The following is an 18,122-nucleotide window of genomic DNA, read 5'->3' as shown; positions in this document are numbered from 1 at the left end:
GTTATGCCTTGTCCGTTTTCCGTTTTGTACATTACAACTGACCGGGAAGTCATCCTCGTTCTGAGTGAGCGTCGTGGCGTCTAAGGTACTCGTGTTTCCGGTATCGCCCTGTCAAAAAACAACAAACCCTCACAGCGTGTCGGAGACCAACTGTATCGTTTCAGGTAAGTCAATGGAAGCAATTGTCGGACTCTATCATTGAGATATTTCTTATCATACTTCATTACTTGAAAAATATGAGTAAAAAACGGTACAAAGCATCTTTGTCAGGATGAACTAGCTAGACCTATAGCTTTTCAAAACAGAATTGATGAAAACATGCCCAAACTGGGTTGCTATTCCAATGCTTATTTGTACACATTGATTTGTTAACAACAACTGTGGTATGGAATAATTTGTAATGTGTGATAATATTAACCACTCTTGTTATGAACGTGCGAGCTACATTGTTCGGTGGGCCTTACATAATTTTATGTACATTTTGTATGGGATGATGAAATCTGGAGTATCCGGTAAAAACCCATTGGACAGTTGACTTTATATCTGATCATGTACATAAATATTTCATGTTTGATCTAAATCTGACAAAAAACTTTTAACAAGTTTACATATACACCACCTCACTTTTGGCCACAGGGACCTGGCACAATTTTTTTTAACTAACAGTATACATATATATGTAACAGGAGAGGAAAATGTAGTGGCCAGACCGGGATTCGAACCCGGGACCCTCCGAACACTAGCCAAGTGCTCTACCGACTGAGCTACCTGGTCACCGATGATCGACCCAGTCCAATCCCGCTACACGCGATCCTCCCTCCTTTCTCGAAGTCTTCGCCCTTGATTTTATCGACAAGCTCAACACTACATAATTTGCATAATGCAGTCACGATATGTAAAATCGAGAAGCATTCAGAGAGAAAAATGAACATGGCGGTGATGGTTAAAGTAGATGAGCTACATGATGTTTAAATGGAGTTTCTACAAAGTACGGGTCATGACACCTCCAAAGGAGATTGTGGATGAACACAGTTATGGGTACTGTTTACCACCACAAGCGTAGATTTTGTGATGTTTCCTTTGTTTTTGATGTACCCATTATTTATATATAATTTGAGGCAATAGGACATTTCGACCTGACAGGGAAATGTCTACCTAGCATATTTTTTGTAAATTTCCTGATTCATCAAGCCATAACGTCATCAATACTTGACCAATTTTGTTCATCAAGCACTCACTGGAAAGATAGATTATTTTCGCTTTAGGGTAAGACTTGCGTCAATGGTGTATAGAGCCCGTTTATTTAAATAATCACGTTTTAAAAAGAATAGGTCCGTTTTTCTCGACCGCCAAATTCATACCCTTGATACTATAATATATATATGTATACATACGGTTGGCTAAAATTTTTCGTGCCAGGTTCCTGTGCTTTTGGCCTTCGGTTGACCGCTAGTCCCTATGGGGAAGGTTCTAGGTTTTGTCCCCTGGTTAAGACAACCAAAATCTATAAAACAGTAAAAGTTGTGGTTTCTGCTCCTGCTTAGTGCTCAGCGTTAAGTAGGACAACTGGTTCGCCCCTTGTCATGTGACCGGGTGGGGTGTTCCTTGGTGTCTTCGGTGGAATGCTTTAGTGATAACACTATAAAAAGGGCAAGAGGTCCACAATACAAGAAGACACGAAACAAATATACCACAGTCTACCAGAACACACACTTCAAACACATAAGACACCATATACATGGGAGGCTGTCCTTAAATGGCCCTGGCTGTTCATAGGACATAAATTAATCAAACAAACAAGCCTTTTTATTAGCATGCCTGTTCCAGTGTTATAAAATGAGATTATGCAGTGTTCAATCTACGATTATTTTTCTCGGGTCCTTTTCAATGGTTTTTGTGTAAACAATGGGTCCCACAGTGTTATAGATACCCATTTCCAGAAATTTCATGGGTCCTTTTAAAATTCTGTGAGTCAGGGACTCGGGATGCGCATGTAGATATTATCACTGATTGTGCTGTAAGTCTGCATGGTGTCCAGTGTCTGTCAACGATTCTCAAAATTGAAGTTTTAGAAGCTACAAACTGGTCAGAATTTAACCTACATGTAATTTGACAGATAACTTCCCTATCAGCTTGAGTATTGGATGACCCCCTGGTAAGTTTGATGGGCAGGCCGGGTTAAAAGTGGTAATTCAGCCATATATCGCTATAAATAACTTATTTTCTGAAAATTATGGATACATACATATACAATATATATCTAGAATATATATAGCTGATCTAGAAAATATTTTATTTAGATTACAGGTTTATCAACAGGGATTGGTAAAATTTTGTCTTTTGTCTATGTAGCATATTCTTAAAAAAAAATTCTTCACCTGCATACCGTCACTACATTGATAGCACATGTGATACCAGTTAGGGAGTACCAGGTACACACATGTATATTTCCAAGAAAGACATGCATGTCATTGTAACTAAAGTTTAAAGATACCAAGGTAACCTAGGTATATACATTGGACCTAATGGTGTGACATATCAAAGTTACAAGTCAGGAGTGTGAGTATGAGTTGTCCTGGAGGATCAGGACACATTTTCTATAGTAACAGATATTTAGTTATATAGATAGTTACTGATTTATTGCCTAAATCAAACTGGCTAACACACTTTGATTATGTGCTGTGGAATCTGATAATTTTGTCTAGAAAAAAAATGTATTTCAGATTTCTTCACTAGAATTAAATGTGTCTAGAAAAAAAAAATATATTGAAGATTCTTCATAATAGAATTGAAAGTACAATAATAGTATTTAGAAGAAAATCTAGTTAATCAAATATCTTATTGTAGCCTGTAGGAAATTACTATAGTATGATTAATTGATTGTATGTACTAATAATACAAAAACTTGGTTCAATATATGTATGTAAGCTTAAATCTTAAAAACCAAAATGTATTGGATTTATTTTGTATATATCTATGAATGCTTATATTTTGCAGGTTTCTATCTATTAAAGTCTAAACAGGAGAAGGAAAATGAAGGCCTTGATTCTAGTTGGAGGGTATGGAACAAGGTTACGACCTTTAACCTTGAGCTGTGCAAAGCCTTTAGTAGAGTTTGGAAATAAGCCGATGCTTCTTCATCAACTTGAGGCTTTGGTAGAGGTAAGTATTTGATTATTTACAGTTAGCTCTAATATAAACAACACAACACCATCATGGGAATTTTTTTTATTTTATTTTTTTTGGGGGGGGGGTGCAAGTATTGTGTAATACCACTATATTTTAAATTTATGATTTTTATAAAGAATAAAAAATAGTTGAACTACCCTTTTACGCTCACAGCTGTACTGATTAATTTGATACAAAGATTAAATTATAAGTGCTGAAAATATCATGTTGCATAATTGAGTGATACAGGCCCTCTGAGCCTCTTGTTTATTTTCTGTAATGTGTTTATCAGGCAGGTGTGACACACATTGTGTTGGCTGTAAGTTATCGTGCTGATCAGATGGAACAGGAACTGAAAAATGTAGAAAAAAAGGTAAATACTGCTCCGAAACCCAAAGGTAAAAGATATGTATATTGTATTCCTAAACATGAATATTATTCAAAAAAAGGAAAGAGGTATGAAAAATAGCATCTGATATGTAAGCATTTTCTATGTTCAAATGCTTTTATCAATATACATGTAGAAATTTATATAGGGCAAAGAAGTAATAATTCTAACAGTGTGGACAAAAGATTGTTGAATTTTCGAGGCGATCTAGCTGCCCCTTTTTCAAGACATAAGAAGATCAAATCAAGAATTTTATATACATGTACATGTGTATTTATATTATGATGTGTATAATTTAGAAAGTTGTACACTTATTTAATCAAACACTGATTTTATGACAATGTTCTTCAATTATTTAGCTTGGTTCCTAATCAAATCTAATATTTTGTTATGTTTTTGTTTTCAGTTGGGTGTTAAGATAATTATTTCATTGGAATCTGAGCCTTTAGGAACAGGTAAAAAAAAATTCTACTAAGAAAACTATAACAACAATTCTTTATACTTTTATTTTCATTATTTAATGATTGAACTAAAGGTTCATTTGTTGAATAACAATGGTATAATGCATCAAACAGATTTGATGGCTTTCTGATATTTTTTTACATTTAATTTGTATTACAATGTATTCAACCCACTCTCACATTTCTTGTACATGTAGTAGGGTTATAATTATAGTGGACCCGTGATAACCTAGATGTCGATTGCCAGAAAATCTCACAATTCGGCTAGAAATATCAGGGAACAGATTTCATTATTGGCGTAATTTGCAAACAGATTCTTTCTGGCAGCATGAACAATTTTCCATCTGAACAGTTTGGACTGCCATAGGGACACAAATGTTCAGATTATCAAGGGTCTACCTTATGATAAAAATCTATTTTCTCTGCTCTTCATTCATCTTGAATTATTGTCATTTCTATCGTCAACAGCTGGTCCTTTAGCTTTAGCTAAGGAACATCTAAATAAAGACAACGAACCATTCTTCGTTCTCAACAGTGACGTTATATGTGATTTCCCCTTTAAACAAATGGTCCAGTTTCACAAACATCATGGTCGTGAAGGAACTATTATGGTGAGTACAAACCTCATATATTATAACTATGTAAAGCATAAAATAATGGTTTGATATTGTATTAGGTGTTCAATTTTGCAGGGAAAGTATCATGAATTTCTCTTGCATGGTGGGTACAGGCCTTGAAAAGTCCTTGAATTTATGTGTTGGCCTTGAAAGTCCTTCAATAAAGAGTTTGACCTTGAAAATTAAGTCCTTGAAATTCAACAAACGGTCTTGAAAAGTCCTTGAAAAATACATTTGTTCTAAAATTACATTTGATTCCTTCATTCAAATTGTTGTGGCCGAATTGACTTGAAATCATTTAATGAAATATTTCTTTATTCATATTCATCAGTGATGGTAAATGATCAATTCAGCAATTTGGTTTTTGTATTGCTTGAAATTAAATTTGATTTCAATGGGGGCTTGAAAATGGCCAAAAAGGCCTTGAAAAGTCCTTAAAAAGTCCTTGAATCTGTTTTTAATTTTTTTGTATGAACCATGGCTTGTACACTTATTCATGGATAGAAATTTTCATACATTATCAATTTTGAACACTGATATGCTGTACAGCTTATTTTGTTGTCATTATTTCATTGTATTAACAAGTTTTTATGTTTATATAAATCACTTAATCACAAATATGACGAAGTGAAATTCCCTACAAATAAAAGCAATTACACTGTAGTTTTATTGTGTTTCCATCCGCTATCAGAAAACAATAATATAGCTGCAAAAGATCAATCATCATTCGCTATTCCCTATTCTGGTTTTACCGATACCAAAGTGTTGGACCTGTTATAAAAAATTATTTCAGGTGACGAAAGTTGATGAACCGTCCAAATATGGTGTTGTTGTTTACGATGCAGAAAATGGAAGGATACAACGATTTGTAGAAAAACCTCAAGAATATGTCTCCAATAAGATCAATGCTGGAATGTACATATTTAATCCTTCGATACTCAAGAGAATTCCAGTAAGTAACTCATTATAAATATGTGCTTTTTGTAAATGCAGTTTTATTTTTGGGATGTGGTGTTTAATATTTGAAGAATATGAAGATTGATGTGAATACCTTTAATAAATGGCTAAGACCTCTGGGTCTTTTTCTCCTGGTGTTAGTTCATTATGTAAATGTAATTATAAATCTAGCCATCCACTATCTATCTAGCTTACCTATTATTCTGTCTGATTGTTCTATTTAATACCCTATAGAGTATTCTGTATTTGCATATTACAGAGTTATCTGCCCTTGCGGGTAGGTATTGATTGTGACGTCATGTGTTTGCGAGTGTAATTTCATGCTTTATTGAGTAAACAATGTGAATTGAGCTCACAAAATAATGACGTAACATTCAATACTTACCAGCAAGGGAGCTAACTCTGTAATATGCAAAGACGGAATAGACATCTTTTCTTTATTTTCAAACTGGTGACTCAGAGGTTGAGGGTGGGTTAAATACACAAGGCCTGTATATTTTAGAGTTGTAATATGTTAGCTTTGTTACCTGGTATATATCCAAGTTCCCACTACCTTTGAGATATTAAGCATGTTTTGTATATAAAATTTTACTGCTTTTAGTTGGAGCCTACTTCCATAGAAAAAGATGTGTTTCCCTACATGGCAAATGATGGTGAATTATACGCCATGGAACTCCAAGGTAGAGTAAACCATTTTTATATACTCTTACTAAGTGTAATTTCCACAAACAGGGCTCGAATTTTACATTTTTTGTCACTTGCTAAAAATAGCAAGTGCCCTAAATGTTTACTTGCTAAAATACATTTTTACTTATAATTAATATCCGTATTCAAATTACAGTTTTGTTATACAGTATAACTTGTCTAAACCGGATGTGAATGGGACCAGTCTATTTGCTCGGTTTATACAGGTGTCCGGTTTATAGAGAAGAGAACCTTATCACAATATGTTCACATGTAAACATGTAAATCATCAGAAGAATTTTTTTTATTACAGCACAAACATTTATTCTCAAATGGTAGATGTACATGGTAGAACACAGAATTCCATCTTACGTTTTCTTGGTTTCTGAGATGTACATGTACAATCCAGTTCTCTCGGTGTGCTACATTCAAATGAACTCTCAGAAGTTATGTATATGTTTTATTGTGAGAATTGACCGTGAAAAGTATTCACAAGTACAATGTACATGTAACAAAACCGTTGAATAAAAAGTGAAAAGTTGTCACTATCTAGCCCTTAGTATAGCGGTACAGGTAAATCCCCTTATAATTAGGCGCCTCATGATCAGTCTCATATTGTGAAAACATTGCTGCCGGTTTTCCCAAGTTAATTTTACAAAGAAAGATATAGTAATATTACCTAGACAGTTCTGGTTTTCAGAGTAGACAGGTTCTGGATTATGCAGGTTTTGGGTATATAGTTTATTAGAAATTTGCCGGGACCAAACAAATTAATCGGTATAGACAAGTTTCCGGTTTATACAGGGTTCGGTTTAGACAAGTTATACTGTATATAAAATCCTTTTATTTTTACATGATGATGTGAGGTGTATAAGTACATAATGTATATCAACAACATTATTGTAAGAACTGGGTCCCCATATTTTCCATTAAAACAATTTTTCACAATCATTATGTCATTTTTACAGTTGTCCCTGATAAAAACCACTTGATAGATTAAGCAAGTGCATATTTTTTCCCACTTGCTATTCTGGTATATCTATTTGCAAAAAGCAAGTAAAACAGCCTGAAATTCCAGCCCTGACAGAGTCCCTTATACATTTTATATATTATGATGATGAATTAAAATTATTGACACAATTCATTATATAAAGCGATTTCCATGTTGATGAAAGTGAATATGAAGAGAAAAATGTTGGTAAAAGTAACTATGGATAGAAAATGATGCTTATTTATGAAAGTTTTGATTCTGAATTTTCCTACCTTATTCATGCTGATTTTAACTCCATAGATAATTATAGGGATGGATCTCAAGTCTGGAGTCTATGCAACTTGTTTTTGTCTAATTTGGTTAAAGCATATTATGATTAATTGAATTATTTTCAGCACTAGTTTACTAACAACAAAGTATGTTACTTCATTTAGTCAAATACTAATATATGATAATACTGTTATTGTGGCTGATATTTTGCAATGGAATATTTTTCGTTGAAAAGGATTTTGGATGGATGTTGGTCAGCCTAAAGACTTCCTCACAGGAATGTGTATGTACCTGGGTTCTCTGCGACAGAAGTCACCCGACCAGTTACACAGTGGCGAGGGCATTGTAGGAAATGTTTTAGTTGTAAGTTTATGAGGGTTAAAAAATTGTAGGGACGATTTATCAGTGAATTCAATTCTAAAACATCTTTCTTCGATTTAATTCAAGTGATTATGGTTTTAGGCTTGCAAGAAACCAAATACATGTTCTGCAAAAATTAACAAAAAACTGACTTTTACATAATTTTGCCATTTATTTTACGACAGGATCCAAGTGCAAAGATTGGGAAGAACTGCCGGATTGGCCCGAACGTGACTATAGGACCTGATGTGGTTATAGAGGATGGTGTATGTGTGAAACGATGTACAATCCTCAAGGGTGCCACCATCAAGTCTCACTCGTGGCTCGAGTCCTGTATAATAGGCTGGAAATGTGTCTTAGGTCGCTGGGTACGTACTCATTGGAAAATGGTATTTTTGAAAATGTATTGATGAACAGTTGGATCCAAGTGCAAAGATTGGGATAATTTGAAAACCCTTAACAGTCAAGCCACAAGAGCTTGATGTCAATAATATATATCTGATTCATTAATATATAAAAGTACCCCCTATAATTATACTATATAATTTTTTTATAAAGTATATAAGGGTATTTTTATATTTATGCTATTTATTATTGACATAACTTTAAGCTCCTGTGGTCAAACCTTATAAGCTGGGAGTATGGGAGACAATGATAACACTTTGAGTATTTGTCAGTAACTTAAATGATCAGGGAAGTTGAGTTTTGGAGAAACTTATTGGAAAGAACTGATTTGCACTATTATTTTATTTTTGGACGACAAAACATTCCAATTTCATAAAACATGTGCAACGTATTAATATGTAAATGTTCTTGAGTTTTTAATGATATATTATCCAAATTAAAGATATAGAATAAAACATCTGTGAAATATACTGGAAAGTTGAGTTATTATTATACTTCAGAATAAATATGATAATGAAAACTTTACATTTGACCTTCAGGTGAGAATGGAGAACGTGTCTGTATTAGGTGAGGATGTAACAGTTAAAGATGAACTATACATCAACGGAGGACGTATTCTACCTCACAAATCCATAGGTACATCAGTCCCCGAACCTCAGATCATCATGTAACTTATCATCGGGCATTCATCACAGCATGAATCACAATAGTCATCTGGCATAGGGAAAGAAAAATGATGTCTTTTCAAATGGAGAATGGCACTGCTGTGTGTGTGTGTTTAGACTATAAATACTAATCATATTGGGGAAAAAATTCTGTGTTAAATTATAATATATTTATATTTTGCATTGTTTGCATTTCCAAGTTTGAATTTTGGTTTTAAAAATAGTGTTATGTGATTTAGAATTAAAAGGAATTTTGATTAAGAAATAAAGGACAAACCTTAAATTTTTTATTAACATTTTCAAAATTCTGCCAACTTTTATCCTCAATATCCTTACTGCACCTTGTGCTACAATCTTTCACATACACTTTGAGTACTAATGATTAAAACATCAGGCTCCAAAATCATGAATCAATCTTTGACTTAAGTTTATACTTAGCCAATCAGAAATGACGTAACGTTTTGTAACGTCATCTATGATTGGCTTAGTTTAAACTTAAAACAGTTTTGGACCTAAGATTATTTCATGATACTGGTGCCAGAAGTACCAGAGGATGATGCTTTACAAGTAGACATTTTTTAAAAGATTTCCAAACTGCCATTTTAGTTTCAAAGAAAGGTTGTTGTTGATTCAGTATTACATTGATTTATACATTCCAGTGTGGTAATGTAGATTTTAATCCTCGTAAATGAAATATCGCGGTATTTGTGTTTCCAGCTGAAATCATTAAAGTTATATGTGCCATAACTGGGTGAAAATTTTGACATGTTATTTTGATCAGTATTCTGTTGAAAACCGTAAGATTTAAAGAGTTTAGTTGTGAAAATCATTTAAATGGACAGACAAACATGTATGATGCCTTATAAACATTTGTTACAACACAGAATTTATGCGCTGTAAAATTTTTGTTTTTATGCTGTATATTAAATATATGTTTAGGTGAGAAAATAGCTGCAAATACCACTTTACAATTACTAATACCACTGTACAAATGTGAAATGAAATTACTGACCACAACTGTATCAGTACTGCCAAAAATCATTTTAAGCTCTTATTTATACTTCTAAAATTAAAACCTTTGCAGTATTGTAATTATCGAACTGTTGGTGGTGAATAACCCATTAAAAGCTCTTCTTGATTCGTGAGTATGAAAATAACGGCACATATAACTTTGAGATTGCATGAAAAGTCCTCATATTAAAAAAATGTCTAGGCATGATATTAAACGTGTTTTAAGTACCAAGGTATGTGATGTTCTACTGTATTAATTTATTTCAAATTTAACCTATTTGTGAAATGAAATAGGAGTTTATAATTGGGTGAAAGTGGTGTAATTGACCAATGAAATATATATATATATATATATTTATCAAATATTTGATATTATACATATATAACCTATGTGGGACACGTAATATGTACGTCGAAGAAGGTTTGATCTTTTATCAAATCAGTCTTGTTTGTTGCTCAAATTGAGTTATGCGTAAATTCATGACCAATATACAAAATTCCTATCTTTATTAGTTAGCTTTATAGATGTGTTTGTGTTGTTTACTTCTCAATCCCTGAAGTTTGTCATTAGGGTAGAGCTTATAATTAACTAAGTACCTACATCATATATCTGATATGTATTTTTTTTATAATTACCAGATATGTTGTGTTCTGTTTTAAAACAATCAAATTGTAAATCACCAAATGTTTCCCTTATTCTATGCATAAGATGTTTATAAGTCATGCATGATGTCTGAAGATATCTATTTTTAATAATAAGATATCCGACATTTAATGTTGATGCTGACCATTATGTGAGGGCAATATCCCTAACGAGTTAGAATCTCATAGAAGATCTAAGCTGGTTGATAATTTATTCCCTTAGCTAGAAAAAATAATATAGAATTATTTTGTTTTAATTAACAATTTTAAATGTATTGAGTAAAATTAATAAAAAGATATATATAGTGATATGATTCGGAATGTTAATTTTTCACTGTTCTTTAATTTTAGAATTCAGAATTAAACAGGAAACACATCAGAGGGATGTAATATAGATCTAGTGTGGATTAGTTTCGCTTTGCCATCTTCATATCATTATAAACTGCTCTTGAAATCCATTTCATCAATATGATATACACGTACTGTAATACATATGATATAATGTAATACTGCTGTAATAGAAGTTAGGTCTTCGCCTGGTTATCAAAAATATTCAGAAGTTTTCTTCTTCATGACTTTGGATCATACTTATGCACATTGGTTAATCAAAAACTTTTTCTGTTCTATGTTTTACCTTTAATATTTTTGTAAACAAATCTTTTCTTCAATCAAACTTTTCAGTGTTATTGGTACCAACACCTATAGCTATCTGCTGTTGTAAGCTACATATGTAGGATAAATTATGAAATTTAAAAACCAAAAATGATAAAAGTATTAGAATAGAATATCAGATCTAGAACATCAAATACTGGTATAGTCAGGCAGTGGGATTAAGTAGATATACTTGTACAGGGTGTATTGAAGTATATTTAGCTCAATATATAACTACCTACAGCAGAAACATATATATATACATATGTATATAGAGGTTCCCAACAAGTAACTGTTGTTTATCATGTTTATCAAACTCGAGTTAGTTAATTTTCAAATTTTGAAAAGACATGAGCTATAGCGAATAACTTTATCTCTATATTTATACCGTGGTGACCATTTTCTCGTCTTCATTCAGGGAAACTTACCACCATACAATGTGCAGTGATAACTTCCCGCCATAAAATATAGTGCATAAATAGAGAGCCAATTTTCTATTGTTTAATACTTTGAATTAGCAACTACATGTAAAACAGTAAATACTACGACATTTAAAAGAAAATGCGCTGTGAAAAGTAGTCCGAAGTTGAGAGCAAACTGGAATAAAGAGATCTTGGAATTGATCAATCAGAGGCGCCGTAGGTGTTTACACACTGGAGTGTGTGAACATAAATGATAACCAACTGCTATGGAATTTATCACATGGGTTTTCCATTGTGAAACATGCATAAGTATGGGGTAAATATGTTTCTACTACATGTATATGTGCCAAACAATAATGACACATTACAGCCAGTTGATAGCCATTGGATATTCTATGCAATTTGTAAGTGGGTAAAAGTTTTAGATTGATTTTGTTTGTTTTGCTGTAGCCATTAATAATAAGTAGAGAAACATGTTTTGTTTATTTTATGTTTCTATTAAAAGCATTATATGTACAAGGTTTATATGATATCTATTTATGGGAAATCTAGACATATGAGGGTTATATGCTGCTTGTATAGTAAATAGTTTTCGCAATTTAAAATATTTTGTGATGATCTTGTGAGCCCAGAATGCTATTCAAACACAAAGTATTGATCAATAAAAGTCAGGAAAATATTTGTTTTTCATATTTGTAATGCCAATTGATAGCCTAAGAATTTATAGGCTTAGATTATAAAAGGTTTACATATTTCTGGATAAAAGAGACTTAAATAGTTTTATGTTTTAGCATCTGTAATGGTTTGGTTATCAACAGAGTATTAATTTTTTAATTGTATGTCTTCAAGAATTATTATCTAATAACTTTTAACCTAAATTATAAATCGTGAAGGATTTTCTTTCATGATGAGATTTATTAGCTGTCTATAGAAGTTCCTGAATTGTTTTATTTTTCTGTCTATTTGTTTCTTAAAAATGATATTGTTAATGGTATTTATTTAAGAGATATTGCTATGTTTAAAAGATCTATAAGACAGCTAAATATAAATTAACTATTGATATTCACATGTGCTATAAACATCAGTAGTGCTACTCCGGAATGATTTGAATGAATATATATATGTACATGTAGTTATATAACTGTACTGTTGATGTGGAATACCTGTGTATCAGTGTGGAGAATATGAGGACTAGTGTATTATTTATTGTGTTTTGATACAAGTGTTACACAAAAATGTCCACTGACAGAAGTTTTATGTTCTTAAATGTATATCTGATGTCCATAACAATCCAACATGACCTTTTGATATATATAACAGTACTATTATTACTATAAAGGCCTTTACCACAAATTAAAAATCACAATGTAAAACATGAATTTAAACTTTTCATGTGAGTATTTTGCGATCTTTATCATATTTTGTGTTTTATATTTCTATTTGTTATCAACAGATTTTACTACGTGTCTTCTTTTCTACAAATATTCCATTAAAACAAACTTAACAAAATTCCTAATTGCATCAGAATTCAACTACATATTCAGATATTGGCAGCAATAGTTTGTTCTCTTTTTAGATTAATTTGATAAACTGGGTAATAGCGCTCTCATCATCATGACAGGATTCTTAGGGAGCAACTGATATCTGTATGATTGGTTATCGTACATACGTACCTGACGGCCTTATTGATTGGTTTTTACATATTGATGGCATAATAATGATATGGTTGCACGATGCCCAAGATAAAATGAAGAAGATGTGGTAACATTACGTCTGTATTAAATTTATATAACAATGTACCTTGATTGTGTTTGATATTTATTGTAAAAATATTCCTGCAATAAATCTGTATGATTTGAAATGGAAAACATGTGTAAGCTTTTGATATTACTTAATGTTATATCTTGTTGATTTATACACAAAAAAGCTCATACTACTGCAAATGGTTTCTTGTAGGACTAAGTACCACTGACAGGACTATGGAACGAATTTACGTACCCGGCCTACTATACCTTTTGGCCGGCTAAACGACAACAGTTTCTGTCTAAAAGTCAATGACAGGACTAATACTTCTAAAATTTAGATTCCATGTAGGACTAGCAGGGTAATTATAAATCAAATATTAGGCCTACCTGGAATCGGTTATCTTTAAATATGAGTGGCATCTCTGGTGAAGCTAAACCTGCTACAAGATGGTGGTCAACTTATATTTCAGACTAACGTACTACAAGGTGGCGACAATCTTGGATTTCAGACTATCCTGACAAAATGTCAAACACTTAATAAGGACAATCAATTCACCTTCCAATGCCACTGTCAGAACATGAGAAGTTTGAAAAACTTTGTTTAGGAAAACTGATTGCGCCATTTTGTTAAATATCTACCGTAGCTTCGATCCATTGACAAAGGTTTGTTCGAGGATGAAAACAATAACACTTCGGTTGATGTACCTCCTAATTTAACATCCTTACCAAATTTTAACTCAAAATTACCAGGAAACTGGAGAAGATTGAAATATTGGGGACTTTTTCAAGGAGGCGGTCGTCATCTACCCAAAAACATTTCGATGGATTCTATCATTCCATGCAAGTTTCAGATAATCTCATTGGTTGACGTTAAACAAGTTTGAAATACGTAGACATGAAAAGTGGTCGCCTGAACGGTTATGATAGATTTAAACGCTACATTATTCGCCGCATTTTCTTTACATACTTACCCAGTTACTTGGTTTAGCTCAATGACACCTAGCGGAAGTGGAAAATTAGCTTAACGTGTGTACTTTTCGAAATTGTGACAGACACCTTGGATTTCTAACCGACCGAACACTAACAAGACTCAGCATCATTCTAAGCAAGTTTCAGATCGATCTAACTTACATAAATTGAGAATTTATAATGTGATGGTTTTATGGACACTGTACTCAGACTTATCGGGTAAAATGACCTAACATGAGATGCAGAGTTTTCTAGCTTCCAGGTAAATAACTCATATTTAAATGATCTCACCATAAATATACATAATAACATTATCATTTATTTTCTACTATCCATGCTAATCATGCCGTTTTTGACATTGGTACAGCCATACTTCCAGTCTATGTAGCACAATAAACCAACTTTCTATTGCGTGCAATTTAATTTCGCGATTTTCGCCATTCAAGTAAATTCGCAAAATTTTATATCCGCGAATTACTATCCACATCAACTTTATTGATAGTAATTTTCATTCGATTTTCAATCCGCAAATTTTAATTTTCGCGAACACGTTTTGAAATGGAAATCGCGAAATTTAACTTTGACACGAAATACTGTTGGTTTACAATGTTATTGCAAGACCTCTATGTATATATTATGAACTTTACCAATAGGATAAAACTTATCACCTGGATAGATGCTCCACCGCCGACAGAGCATAAATGATATTCAACATTTGAACTATAATTGGTGTTTAATCGTGTATATATATGCCTAATTAACACAAAAACATAATATAAAATGATTTATTTCGCCTTTGATGCATGGTCAATCAGTACTTCATTCCATATAGGATATAGTGCACGGTATTTTGTTCGGGATGCAATTAATTATTCTTCAAATTTTGAACTTGAAGTAAAATTAGAAGCTCAAACTTTTCAATGGTGGCAATGGTGTAAAGTAAGTAACTTTTGTAACTGAAGAAAAATACTAAATCGTCTGCTCGTGTTTTTGATAGTGAAAAAATGCCATTTGTCAGCGGTGGAGCATCTTTGTAAGTTTTATTCTATATTTAGACATATCTTATTCCTACTGGTCTCCACATTTTAACAGTTTCCATATGTCGTCACAGAAAGGCGATGTCAGATTCTATCAAAACTGGCAAACCAGTGTAGTACGATCCATGTTTAAATAATTATAGGTATATCCAGAAGCAATCCTCTGATCATATGATATGACCCCGTTACAAATTGACTATGCATGTCGATACGTTGTTGACACTGCTAAGAAATATCATGAGGAAGTCGCCCTCGATGCTCCAGGGCTTACTTTAGGTTGCTATCACTGACGTTATATCCACCCCTGGACTGTTTCATAGTAAGACTGGAGGTAGCTCTGGAGAAAAAATTAAACAATAAAAGGCCTACAGACACGTCTTTTGAATATTACAGAGAGAACGATGCCCGATTTCAAAGCCATACAGTCAACCACAGTGAACCGTTATTCGATTCTTTTGATGTACATCAAAGGACCAAATTCATTACATTTGTCTTATGTTGCCTCCAGGTTTACTATGACATAGTGCAGGGGTGGATATGACGCCAGTGATTGTAACCCTGGCGTATCGAGGATGTGAGGAAGTAGGCTACGGTATTTACAGTATATCTCATTCCCTCGGTCATTTCTAATACTTCTTGGCACTACCTTACTTAGAAATAAAAGTTCATTATTGCCTCTAGATGTGGTGTTCTAGAGCATTCGTTTTACAAAATATGCATTTTTTTAAAATGATCATCAAAAATCTCGACTTCACATGATTGATTATACCCGATTTCTTTTTGTTTGTTTTGTTTTGAAAATTACAAAAACCTCACTGGTCAACAGAATTGTAATTTCAATGTTTTAGATTTGATTTTGCCCAACTATATTTTGTCCTGAATTTTCGTCTATAGCTGTCAGCTGATTGCATATTGTATCTTTGAAGTCTCGTTTCAACCTTAATAGTTATTGTCTCTTAGACTTCTATTGTTTGTGGAAGTTTTATACCTGTTACATGTTGCCTCTTCTTAGTCACCACTAGTTTTATTTAAAACTCACTATAGCTGATTGAGGTACATCTTGTTCTTGTAACTAGTTATTGTCCGGTTGTGCCATATAAAAAATGGGATAAAACTTACAGGGTGCCTTTTGCCAGTGGATATTTAGACGACTCTTGAAGATGTTAAGGTCGGGGGCTCCATTTATATAATCAGGTAGGGAGTTCTAAACGCCTGGTTACATTTTTCCTAAATTGTTTCTTAAACACTTACATTCTATTGCCTCTAGTTTTTATTGAAGACATTGTAAAGAGTATATCTTTATCAAGTTTATCAATGTCATTTATGATTATATATATACTTACACAACATACATGTAGTTCCTTTTATGTTCTAGTCTCGAATGATATGGAAGGGTTTCAATAATGCACTCATGTAGTTGCCCTACGTTGGACATTTCCGATTGTTATTTGTTTTTTTAGCAGCGGTGACCATACCTGTGTAACATACTCTAAGTTTGGCCTAATGACTCTTATACAGTATGAGGAACGCTGTAGTGTCTATATAGACAAATGTCCTAAATATTAACTCCAGGGATTCTGTTGCCTTTGTTAAAGATGCTCCACCGCCGACAGAGCATAAATGATATTCATCATTTGAAAAAAATATTAGTGTTTAATCGTGTATACATAAGTCATATTAACACAAAAAATAATATAAAATAATTTATTTTGCCTTTGGGTCATGCGCAATCAGTACTTTATACATATAGGATAAAGTGACACAGAATTTTTTCGGGATGCAAATAATTATTGTTTTATATTTTTAACTTGAAGTAAAATTAGAATTTCAAACTTTTCAACGGCGGTAATGGTGTAAAGTAAGTAACTTTTGTAACTGAAGAAAAATACTAAATCGTCTGCTGCTGTTTTAAATAGTGAAAAAAATACCATTTGTCAGCGGTGGAGCATCTTTAACGGAATGACTCATATGATAGCTGAATTTGAGTTTGTCATCAAATACTACTCCTTGGTCTCTTTCTCTCTTAATATTGCTCATTTGTTCACCAGATGGAAAATAAAATTAGTGTTTTGGTCAAGATTGCCGATGTTTGGTACATGCATTTTTTGCAATCTGTTTGTTTGTTTGAGTTTTACGGCCCATCGACAACTAAGGTCATTCAGGGCCATTTTTGTAATCTAAAAACAAAAAGAAAAAATATACAATGTGTTTAATGCAGTGGATTATAAACTTCAAGCGCACTGACCCAAAATTTTTATGCTGGCTTTAGAATTTTCTTTTTATAAGCTTTAATTTTTTAATAAAGTAGTCATCAGAACTTTTTATATGAGGAATTGAATCAGTCAAAAAAGAGAAACATCGGGTATTTTATTCTTTCAGATTAGAGGTAATATATGCTGTTATTTCTAAAGACATAAAATGGGTCAACTGTCTTTTGCTATTACTCAAAAAAACTGGTTTTGTCAAATCTGTCAAAAGCCATACTTTTAAGACAAATAATTTACTATCAAATTCCTGTAAAATCACACATTATGTCAATTGTTTATCTTGGATTCAATGTTAAAAATCAAACAAACCACCATATGATATTGATTCCATTTCCAACAACGATGTAAACACCTCCATCCATAAATCCATGTACTACAGCTGCTAACAGTTGTCTCAACCAGATTCTCGTTT

General features: G+C 32.7%; 1 protein-coding gene across 1 annotated transcript; it reads left to right on the top strand.

Annotated features, from left to right (window-relative positions):
* The first annotated feature begins 15 nt into the window (after window positions 1-15).
* On the top strand, window positions 16-13,560 carry LOC138336709 (mannose-1-phosphate guanyltransferase beta-A-like). The gene is made up of 10 exons (XM_069286262.1): window positions 16-164; window positions 2,998-3,162; window positions 3,461-3,541; window positions 3,963-4,011; window positions 4,486-4,628; window positions 5,428-5,586; window positions 6,193-6,271; window positions 7,772-7,899; window positions 8,082-8,264; window positions 8,841-13,560. The coding sequence occupies exons 2-10, from the start codon at window positions 3,034-3,036 to the stop codon at window positions 8,970-8,972; spliced, it is 1,083 nt and encodes a 360-aa protein (XP_069142363.1). The 5' UTR covers window positions 16-164; window positions 2,998-3,033; the 3' UTR covers window positions 8,973-13,560.
* Window positions 13,561-18,122: the final 4,562 nt, after the last annotated feature.

Source organism: Argopecten irradians, chromosome 12 (assembly GCF_041381155.1).
Source record: "Argopecten irradians isolate NY chromosome 12, Ai_NY, whole genome shotgun sequence".
NCBI lineage: Eukaryota > Metazoa > Mollusca > Bivalvia > Pectinida > Pectinidae > Argopecten > Argopecten irradians.
This window is presented reverse-complemented; position numbering and strand designations above follow the sequence as displayed.

Bases quoted from the DNA above. Each gene is read 5' to 3' on its own strand.
- LOC138336709 (XM_069286262.1), top strand. From the start codon at position 3,034: ATGAAGGCCTTGATTCTAGTTGGAGGGTATGGAACAAGGTTACGACCT. The intron at 4,629-5,427 runs GTGAGTACAAAC...AAATTATTTCAG, and splicing joins GTCGTGAAGGAACTATTATG to GTGACGAAAGTTGATGAACC. The intron at 6,272-7,771 runs GTAGAGTAAACC...TTCGTTGAAAAG, and splicing joins ATACGCCATGGAACTCCAAG to GATTTTGGATGGATGTTGGT.